Source organism: Chaetodon auriga, chromosome 11 (genome assembly GCF_051107435.1).
Source record: "Chaetodon auriga isolate fChaAug3 chromosome 11, fChaAug3.hap1, whole genome shotgun sequence".
NCBI lineage: Eukaryota > Metazoa > Chordata > Actinopteri > Chaetodontiformes > Chaetodontidae > Chaetodon > Chaetodon auriga.
Window position 1 is genome coordinate 25,168,828 of NC_135084.1, and position 11,349 is coordinate 25,180,176.

General features: G+C 46.8%; 1 protein-coding gene across 1 annotated transcript; it reads left to right on the forward strand.

Annotated features, from left to right (window-relative positions):
* The first annotated feature begins 23 nt into the window (after positions 1 to 23).
* Positions 24 to 10,852, forward strand: slc22a15 (solute carrier family 22 member 15). The gene is made up of 13 exons (XM_076742833.1): positions 24 to 209; positions 1,352 to 1,501; positions 1,649 to 1,781; positions 2,075 to 2,239; positions 2,921 to 3,050; positions 3,203 to 3,263; positions 4,223 to 4,389; positions 4,960 to 5,100; positions 5,392 to 5,477; positions 5,998 to 6,106; positions 6,250 to 6,322; positions 7,795 to 7,953; positions 8,428 to 10,852. Exons 1-13 carry the CDS (start codon positions 126 to 128, stop codon positions 8,470 to 8,472), a joined length of 1,503 nt encoding a protein of 500 aa, XP_076598948.1. The 5' UTR covers positions 24 to 125; the 3' UTR covers positions 8,473 to 10,852.
* The last annotated feature ends 497 nt before the right edge of the window (positions 10,853 to 11,349 follow it).

The window sequence follows — 11,349 nt, forward strand, 5'->3', positions numbered from 1 at the left end:
ACAGACTCCAGACCAGTCATTGCTTTCCGGTGAGGAGGAGTGACGCGAAGCCGGAAGTGAGCGCGGATCACACTCCCACCTCTTTCCTTCCTTAGCCAGAGGGCCGCCTGACCGCCCTACCGGGGATGGATGTGGAGGAAGCTTTCCAAGTTGTCGGCGAGTTTGGGGCCTATCAGAAGCGGGCGGTGGCTGTTCTTGTTCTGACTCAGGTTAGTAAATCTAAAAATGTTCGTTTTTTACATGAGAAACAAACCCCGTGAAGCGTCCCTGCAGGCACGTTGCGGACGTAACGTTAGCGCTACGTGGCTCTCAGCCTCTGTCGGAGGGATTTGTAAGAGTTTGACTGTGGACACACAAAATAACGTTTAGTGCTAAAACATTTTAAAGTTGAATTATTACCACTAGCTTACAAGTTAGTAAGATACAAGCGCAGCAAGTTGCCTTTCCGATGTAGAGACCTTTACACCAGACTTCCTTTATAAACGGAGTAGTGTTGTCTTGATTATCGTCAAGCTAACAAGTGAGACAGCCCGTTACTAAATAAATTTTTATACATTCACATGAGCTACCCTTTTATTCGGGCCATACAAATCTCGTTTAATCACACTTCAATCTCAGCGAACCTCTTATTCCCGCACAGCGGACACCTCCATTCACACGCACAGCGAAACGTGCCGATGTTTGTTTGTTTGTTTTCTTTTGTTTATTTGTTTTTTATTAAAAAGGTTTTGCACATAAGCACATTAACAACATGCCGAATTCATCACAACAGCCAACGTCACCCAAAACTATTCAAACTAATGGCCCCATTGGTCTGAATTTTCACCAATATCAAGTTTAATCACAATTTCCGTCTTTCTTAAACGGAGTCTGTTAAGGCTAAATCCCTCTCTTGCTAGCTAGTAGTCGTTAAGCCTCACCAAGCTAAGGTCAGTAGAAGTTTCCACGATGCTTTCCTTTATACCATAAGGTTTTAATATCTTCTCACGTTAGATTTGTTTGCTGTCTTTCTTTTCCACCACTCAGCGTGCCGATTGTGTTTTATTAGTTTCCTGGTTTGTTGACCATGTTTACAGACTCGTAAGATATACATTAAGTCGCATGATCTGTAAAACTCGTTAAAACTGCTCCCGTTTGACGCCACTCTCACCGGAGCTCCAGTGTCATGGCGGTGTACAGGTGTGAAGGACGGTTGGATACAGGTGTTACCTAATGATCAGTCAGCTCATCAATGCTGTTTTACATCGTCACCACTTCTTAAACTTAAAAAGCCTGGATTCAGTTCTCTGTCCGCGGTAGATGAATATGGAAGCCTGGTATAAACATCTCTTCATGGGTCTGTGTGTTCCAGGTGTACATGGCCTGTCAGTCCATGCTAATTGTTCTAGTTGGATCTACACCAGAATACCGGATTGAGCAGCTGGATGGTGTCCCGTCCAGCCAGCAGGAGCTCCTCCAACGCATCATCTTTACAGAGGACATGGACACCATAGTGACTGAGGTGAGGGACTCAGAGCTCACCTGCATTTTCACTCTTACTCAGCCGAAGCCTCCGATTCAGCATGTGTGCTCGTTTGAGTGAAACTCGAGCCCACAAATACATTTTATGAAGACTCAGTGTTTTTCCTCCTGCCTCTGTGTTCTCCAGTGGTTTCTCATCAAGCAGCAGGCCTATAAGGTCAGTCTGGCTGGATCGCTGTTCTTCGCCGGGCTCCTGGTCGGGAACATCATCTTTGGGCCGCTCTCGGACAAGATCGGCAGGCGACCTGTGTACTTGACTGGTGAGGAAAACCACAGAAAGCCACTGGACAGACGTGTCTTAGTGAAGCTGTCCCACATGGTCGCAAATGAGAGTCATTAATATTTTGAGTTTGTGCTCTTCTGTATCACCTTTTTGTTTACCTGTGAAAACATAGCACGCACATATGTGGATGAAGGCTTTTGTTGCTGTAGAAATATTCTATTTGAGGTTGAAAGGACATCGATATGAATATTAAAGGACCTGGAAAGGCCTCTCAGGGAGGATCCTGCACCTCCTCCCTCTCCTCATCATCGTCTCTTTCCCTTCCTGCAGGTCTGTTTTTCGAGGTGCTCTTTGGTTACATGACCGCCTTCGCGCCCAGCTATGAGGTCTTCGCCGTGTCTCGTCTCCTGGTGGGGCTGATGAACGGAGGCATCGGCCTCGTCTGCTTCGTCCTCGCTCAGGAGTATGTGGGCAAGTCGTACTGGGCCATGACTGGTACGAAAACACCAACCCGGTCCCGTCGTAGTCCGTTTACAGCCCTGATTCCAGAACAGTTGGGACACTGTGGAAACATAAATTAAACCTGTGATAGTCTGCTGATCCAGTTTGACATAGTCTGCTCATTTTCGAGGTAACTCATCCATCAAACATAGAAATCCATGTCCAGTTTGTGCCCGTGTCACAGATCCTCCTTTTACGCTGCTCAGTAGGGTCTCCATTGAAAGCAAGGAGTCAGTAGTGTTTTTTGCAGCATGGGATGGTGGGGGTGGGGGTGGGGGTGGGGGTGGCGGAGCGGTCGGTAAGGAGCTCCACATGTTTTGCAGAGGTCAGTCTGACACCTTCAGGAACCCTAAAGAGACCCACCTCCTAACATTCCAGTCCAGAGCATCTCTGCACCACCTCCTGGCTGGAGTCACAGTCTTGTTGGAACAGGGCGTCCATTGACCCGCCTCCCGGTGTAGCTCGCCGTTCATCAGCGAACTGTCGCCTGCGTATCAAAAGTGTGGTTTTTGATTTCGGTAGTGTGTGGATTAAGTTGTGGTTTTGGGCCTGAACAAGTCGTGTGGCGCTTTCAGGGATCAAACCTGTGATGTTTCCATCACAGGGCGGTCCCTCTAACCGCTAAATGACCCTGCTGCTCCTTCACTGTCGGGCTCAGTCTGTTTCTCTCTGCAGGGACGTTGACCAGCATGTCTTTCGCGGTCGGCATCGCCCTGTTTGGAGCTCTGGGCTACTTCATCCAGCCGTGGAGGAACCTCGCCACGGCGGCCAACTCGTCCGGCGTCCTGTTCCTCCTGCTGTCTGTGTGAGTGCAGACCTCACAGAGACGAGTCACCGCCCGCGTCCAGATAGAACCAAAACCTGTGAAATGCACTGCTGGTTTTTAGAGGTTTAATGTTTCATGTTCACATGACATATTTCTTTACAGCATTCTCTCCTCTGCTCCTCTTCCTCCAGCACTCTTCCAGAGTCTCCTCGCTGGCTGTACTCTCAGGGTCAGACGGAGCGAGCTGAGGAGGTAACGACAGACGTTATGTCACAGGTTCAGTCTGGGGCACAGATGTGGCCGTTGAGACTCCTCCTCTGTTGTCGAGCTTTGAAGGACAAGGAGGTCACTGAATGTCTCTTTTTCCTGAAGTCCTGATGTGAAATGTATGTTGGATGCTGGCGTACACAGTCTGGCCTTAGTTTTCGGTCAGAAAAACTGCAGCTAGTCCAGAGAGTTTTGCTCTTCTTCTTTATTTGCTCCACACATGAACAAGGTGCAGGATGCTTGTATTGCTTTAGGTTGTGGTTTCCTGAAGTATGGAACAAATACACAATACAGCTATTAACATGTCTGTAAGATAAACACACGAATGGTAGCACACAAAGAACGCAGTAAAACAAGAACTTTGGTCTATTAATACTTCTTAATGGCCGCACGGGGGGCGCTTCAGGCTGCGTCATTACACACAACGTAACATACATATCGTCAGATATTGCAATCATCCATGCATGAAACACTCAACCACAACAGACCCACACGGTTAAAACACACACATGGATAAAGACGGACGCATTACCGGCCCGTAGCAACATACGTCACTTAGAAAAAAGTCCGTGAGCAAGAACATGCATCAGGTATGGTGGTGCGTTACAACACACAATAACAACAAATGCAAACATACTTTGTACTCACGCACAACAGCAAATAACGACATGGATGGCCACAACCCGGTTGTTTAGCGCTGTCTCTCCTGAACAAGACGTGCGCAGCACGCTACACGTAACTTGTCGGTCGTCCTTCGGGACTACTCGGGTCTTTCCAGTGACGTTCGGTGTTGCGACGGTGACGCCCCAAACTTGGCAGAGCAGGGAAGTTTGCACACCTGACTTGTGCTTCATGTGGAAATATTGTAGCAAGGAATTATGGGAGAGTAATATTTCTTAGTTATGACTTAATGAATATTAATCAGGAACGTCTCGTCTTTATAGGTCCTGCGCTGCATGGCGCTGAGGAACGGCAACGCTGCCAAGAACCTGATGCTGCAACGCGTCGGTGCTGCTAAAGCTGGTGACCATGCCCACAGGGGGGCGGGGATCCTGCAGCTGGTGATCCATCCGGTCCTCCGGCTGAGGACCATGGTGCTCATGTATGTCTGGTCAGTATGCCACCACAGAAGAAGAGCAGAACACTCAAGCTGTGCTGGTGCAGCTGCTGGAGCCCAAAGCTGCTAAAACAGATGCATGAACACAGATTTCTGGTTCAAATCCTGCAGCCGAAGACTCAAATCAGGGCCATCACTACTACTACTACTACTACTACTACTACTAGTACTACTGCTGCTGCTGCTGCTGCTACTACTTTAACTGCAGTATTTTTTACCATAAATATGGCTGCTTGCATCATTTCTGTCATTGCTACCCACGCTGCCAGATGTGCTCATGCTGAAAGTACCCGACTCACCGCTGCTGATGTGTTTTTACTGTCACAGCTGCTGTTAAAACCTGTTTCATAGCTTTGTTTGTGTTCGAGCAGCATCACAGCCTCGGCGAGCTTTTTGCCGTATGAGCTCATCTTCACACGCAGAAAGTACCTTCCTTTCTTTCTCATTTGAGAGCCCGTTTTACCAAAACTAAAACCATAGCCTCTTAACGTGTGTGTGTGTGTGTGTGTGTGTGTGTGTGTGTGTGTGTGTGTGTGTGTGTGTGTGTGTGTGTGTGTATTGCAGGTACGCGTGCAGTCTGGTGTACTACGGTCTGACTCTGGGGGCCAGTCAGACGTCTGGAAGCCGTTATGTGAACGTAGCCATGTACGGCCTGGTGGAGCTGCCCGCCTACCCGCTCTGCATTTACTTCATCAACAAACACTGGTGAGGGACACACACACACACACACACAGTAATACACACTATTTAGTTCAGTGAGCCTGTGTCACACCTTGCACCTGCTCACACCTCAGTGGTTGATCTTCAGAAGTTGATGTGTGAAAAGTATTAAATTGTCTTGAATCCAGTTACTCGTGGTCTTGTTTTGAAGCAGCTAATGACAAACTAGCGCCTGCTCCCTGCTGCCGTCACGCTCATGTTTCTTGGGCTTAAGAAATCATTCGAGGGTCCTGGTTTAAGCCTCCGCTGTTGAATTGTGTTGGTGTTGTCGTGCAGGGCTGGGAGGAGGAAAAGCATGGCCAGTTTTCTCTTTCTGGCTGGATCTGCCTGCCTCTGCACCGTGTTGATCCCTGAAAACACAGGTGAGAGCGACGTGCACCTGCACAGAGGAATGTACATCCAGGCACAGCTGCAGGGGCTTGAGTGACTGTGGCAACAGCACAAACCCAACAGGTCCTGTTAACATTCAGCATGTTTCAAACCAGAAAGCCTGCTCGGCGAGGCCGACTTCACTCAGTCAGCTGGCCGTCTTCAGACCTGTCGTCTGATGGCGGTGACGGCACTTTGAACATCCGAGTCTTGGTTTTTAATCCGTCTTATTTTAACATTCTGCTCTTTGGTCTTGAACCTGAAATGAAACATTAGATTAAGATTACATTTATGCATTTTCAGCCTTACATTGAGTCGACTGTTCAGGGGCTCAGAGCTGTAGTTTCTGATGTTCCTACGACCTCTTGAAATGATGATACTCACAGGCGGTGAGTTTGGATCCTGAGTGAAGCGCAGACATTTGCTCCCTGTCGTGCGCCTGATGGTCGTCAGCTCTTGTTTTTCTGGACAGTATTTTCTGTGGAAGTGAACTTAAATGTGGGCCGTTTGCAGGAGCTTTGCTGAGCGTCACGTCGTTGGCGCTCCTCGGAAAGCTGATGGTCAGCGCGGCGTTCAACATCGCCTACGTCTACACCTCCGAACTCTACCCAACAGTGATCAGGTGAACTGACCCGAGTCTGCCGCTTCACGTCCTCGCACACATCACGCTGTCTGTTCAGCGGACTGAGAGCCGGTTTGATTTTCAGTGTTCTTGTCAAACATTTTCTGTTTCTAATGATTTTTTTTGGTGTTTTTGTGTTTCAGGAACGCTGGTTTGGGAGTTTGCTCCATGTCTTGCAGAGTCGGAGGAATCCTCGCACCGTTTGTTCCCTCCATGGTAAGGGTGTGCACACATGCACAAAGCATGAGTCAACGCCAGCAAGCGCTCAGTAATCTTCACCTCGAGTCAGAGCCAGAAGGACTGGATTGTAAATATTTTGTTCCAAGAAGGAGAAAATGCTGGAATGTGAGCAGTGAAGGCTGTTTCTTATAGCTGAGGAGACGCCAGGCTAACATGAAGCTAACATGATCCAGCTGGCAACAGCAGCGATTCAGGACTCAAAGACAGGAGCAGAAAGGCAGAGTTTGACCAGCGGTTACACATGAGTGATTTCAGGACGCTGAAACATAAAAAGCAAAGTTCAGCTGATTCGAAAGAGGAAATAGTGATGTGATGATTCATGTGGAAAACCGGCCAAAGTGACGAATCGGCATCAGCTTTCAGCCACGCCTCGCCGCTGAAAGCCTGATCATTGTAGCACAATGTTTGCACCACTTTCCCTTTATATCTAACATCAGTACTTTCATTGTTCCCATGATAAGACTTAGTTGACGCATGCTTGCTCTGAACTGGTCGTGCTGACAGATGACACTTCTTAAATGAAGTAAATAAAACTGCGTTTGTTTCACTTTTACATGCAACAGAGTTAATCTGAACTTCAGCAGCAGGAGGACTGAAAGCTGCCGATACAGCGACACCTGGTGGTGGTTTAATAGACTTCAGCATGACGTAGCAGCTGAACCAGCGTGTGAACCAGAGCGTCTGATAACAAAGCAAACAGATCTGTGGCTTAAACCAATGAGAAGCATTAAAGTGCAGCTGAGAGGGAGTGACAGCCGCTATGAACCATGTCAGGAGTTTGAAGAGACAGAAGAAGAAACGACACGTCTGTCCTGTCATGTTGGTTAATGTGATCTGCACACTGGAAGACTTCACTCTTTATATTAAACGATAGTTTTTGAAGAATGTACACTTTGTACTGTTTGTGTTGCCTTCAGTGTACTCAAGCAGTCCTTGAGTAATACTTGAGTATACTTGAGGAGTACATAGTTGCTAAACTTGCTAAAAAGGATTCATGAGCCTTCAAAATACACCCGCAGTACAATTGTATTACATTATCAATGTGTTGGAAATATACTTTAATTTCACTTTGTTTGAAGTATCTTTAAGTACACTTTAGTGAAGCGTGCTAACATTGTATTACAGAGGACTTGAATATAAGAATACTTTATTACTATTGAAACTACTACACTTGAGTACATTTTAAAATACACTCACAAAGTACACTTTTTATAAGTACTTTGAAATACCACTTTAAGTACTGCAGAATGCGTTTGATACATTTAAGTAGAACTAAATGATTTTCGTCTTTTTAGAAGTACGCTGTTTAAAAGTACACATCAAACGTACTTCAAATGAAGCACAAACAGTAAAGTGTACCTGCAGTGACTTTTCTGTACTTGGATGATATTTGTAATGCGTCCCAGGATGCTGCTGTCTGACCCGTGCTGTCTGTCTGTGTGTCGCAGCGGGCTCTCCACGCCTCCATGCCCTTCACCGTGTTCTGCCTCAGCGGCCTCTCTGCAGGCTGTCTGGGCCTCCTGCTGCCCGAGACCCTGAATGGACCCACAGCGGAAACCCTGGAGGAGCTCGGCAGCCCGACGCGAAGCCGCGTGCTGGAGAGCAAGGTGAGGCGAGCGCCGTCTGTCTCTGAGGTGAAACGCTGTGTGTGAGGAGGAAGTAAGATTAATGACACGGAGGGCAAAGGTCAACACACAGTGTGTCAGAGGTCTCACAGACCACAGTCCAAACATCTGGACAGGAAGTGTGGCTGGTTAGGAGGAGAGGGCGACACCGCCGCCATCTGCGATCTTTACATAGTTGAGTGGCACCTGGAACGAGCCAATCAGGCACCTCAGCTTTGCAGGGTTTCACTCAGCTGCCTTGTCCAGGTGAGAGTGATGATATTTACTGACTCTCAGCAGCGTCTGTCACTCTGCGTGTCAGCGTTTGAGTGGAAAAATCCAGCAAAATCAAGCTAATTTAGCCTTAAAGTGTGGAGGAAGAGCTCCGCTGCCCTTCATCGCCTGCTAAGATTTGCATTCTGCATCATTTGTCATTCTTGTCACTGATCAAGGCCTCTTCTTCCTCTTTGTTCCCAGGCTCTGCTGTATGAAGACGAAGAATGGAAATCAAACCACAAATGAAGCCAGCGGCCTCGTCTTCATCGCCGGAGCCGCTCAGAGACGGTTTGTCCACACCTCGTCCACACCTTGTTCTTCAGGAGCCGCTGCTTCAAAGCGCCGTAGACGCTGAGCAACGCTCCACCTTCAGGAAGAAGACGTTCTCGACTCGTCTGAAGGTTCCTGCCGGACGTGATTTTACAGAAGAGTCAGACAGTCGCTCGCTGCTTTTTATTTCGTTTCCTGAATGTGGTGTTTGTGCCTTATTTGGAAGTAACATCTGAGAGAGACAGAGGACAGAGATGCTGGGAAGTGACTGGGCGTTTGTTCTCCTAGTGACCAGAAATATGAGGCGACTGCAGCAGGATACACCCCACACACAGACTAGACACACTCGCACACTGACTGTCAGGAGGAACTGTGCTCGAGCTCAGGGCTCCACCCGACTCAGATGATCCTCTTTCATCTTGACACCATGCTGAGCTCCTGTCGAGGTTCATGTTTTACCCCTAAGACTCACGGTTCTGCATCATCTGTCATGTGAAACCATCAGATTTGCACCTTCAGAGAAAGTCAGTGTGCAGCTGCTGCATCGCTCTGTGAAACCTTTAACATCATCAGCATCCTGTTAGCACACAGTGCTGTCAGGGCCCAGAGGCAAGCCGCCACTGTCCACCGCTAATCACCGAGAGTCTGTATTCAGGTGACACTTCATCTGCTGTGACGGGAGCTGAAGCTCTTTCAGCGTTTTTCCAGACAGACTGGACGAGAACACGCTGAGGTCAGAATCAAAACTTCCTCGCTGCTACGGACACGTTCAGACACCACGCACCTTAACCTGCTGATCCGTTAGGACGCCGTCAGCTCCGACGGTGGAGGCGTGAAGTGAAAACCAATGAGCTGTCAGTTAGTGTCAGTGTGCTGAAGGCGGGATTGTTCAAAGCGCTCGGACTGGTTTTGGTAACAGACTTGTTGGTTGCTGTGCGTTTATTCACCGTGCCTGAAAATCCACCAATCAGAGTCAAATAGCGTTTCATGCAATCAGACCTTCACATGTCACGACGCACCGTGACCATAAGTCACACTCTGGATGTTAGTGGGGCTGAATGAGCTGGAAAAGATCAAATATTCTTATGTAAATCAGAGCTGAAGTCGTGAAAAGCGTCGTCTCAGGTTGAAGCTCAGCACACACTCTGAAACTGCGCCATGCTGCCGAACACTGAAGCACTGCAAAGTCTAAAGAAAGAATTGAATTTATTATTCAATAAACATCCAAGTCAAACAAGGCTGGCAGCTGTTTAATAAAACCAGTCAAACCTTTAGGACCATTTCCTCTTCATCTGGGTCAATATCATGACGTGTTACAACGTTTTTGTGTGTAATCAATGAAAGAGTCAGACACACATTGAAGTGACGGAGAAGCACAGAGCTGCTGTAACCGTCAGCTGAACGTGTGCCGTGAACGCATCCCACCAGGCTCTTCAATGAGCTCGCCGATGCGAAGCGATAAGGGACCGTGTGTGTAAAACAGGCTTCAGAACGGTGATCGATCAGTAATCAATCAAACGCCTCCATCTGACACCTTTTTGTGAGGCGGAGCTTGAACGACGTCCAGTCTGAAGGTTTTCTGTGCCTTTAACTCCGAAGTCAAGAGTTCAGATGTGAAGTGTTAAAAAAGTTGATTAGACATTACTGACATGTCTTTACAGATGTGAAGATGTTAGAAAACATGTTGCTGAGATGTTTTACAGTCACGTGTTCCAGCGTGCTCCTCGTAGATTTGAAGTGTCTGAAGCTCCTTCAGATGTTAAAGGATCTCTTCATGTTAAAGGCAGCAGATCCAGTTTGTACACGTCTGCTTTTCTTCATGATGACACAGAACACGTTGTTCTCTCTGCTGAATACAGTTTAACTTTGGCTTTGATGTCCGACTGTCTGTGTGGCTTTTTGATATCGTCTCGAGGTGAAGCCTCAGCCGACCGCCTGGAAACATCTGGAACAGTGTACGAGTGAAGACACACCTGAAGCTAAACTTCCTGTTAACTTAAAAAAGCCAACATAAGACGGAGGCGGCACACGCTGTGAGCTCCACAGCTCTGAATCACCTGAAATCTGCGTTCAGGTACTTTAAACAGAACTTAAACAGAAACGTTCACAGAGCGACGCGCTGGATTCAGTGCAGGGGATCGTTCGTCCATAGGTCACATAAATAACTGAAATATAATGTGAAATTGCAAATATCTGAGTCAGCGCCTTCATTTGGAGCTCCTGAACACATTTTCAGATGTGGTAAAAAGTCATTTGGGTGGTATTATTAGAAGTGGGCACAGTTTTAAAAAATGTTCATGGGCTTCTGACAAAAACTGACACTAGTTTTCAAATAAACAATTGAATCATAAAGCTGGAATTACTGTGTGTACTGTGTTCTGACTGGAGCGAAGTAAGTGAATAATACTCAAACAAATTACGGAAACAGTTTGTGTGAACATTGCTTTGAACAATTAGAAGTAAAATTAAGAAGTCAGAATAACTTAAATGAAGTAATTTGACCACCAAATTAAGTTGGACAAAGTGAATCATATTGGTTGTACTGAGCTGTTGGTGTAACTGTAAAAGCTTCATGGGGAGCCTGTGTATCTTTTTTTAGAGTGTAAGTATAGTTTCTAGGTACATGTACTTTACTTGAGTATTTCCAGTATTTTTCTACTTTATACTTATATTCCATTACACGTCATCGGGAAATATTGTACTTTTTAACCTGTTTATTAGATAACTGCAGTAACTTTGCAGATTCAGATTAATAAGACAAAATCAAGAAATTAATTAGGATGCGTTATTATAAAGATGAGATTTCATTGATCTCTTGGTGAAAAGAGATCTGTCAGCCTTACCAACACGGCC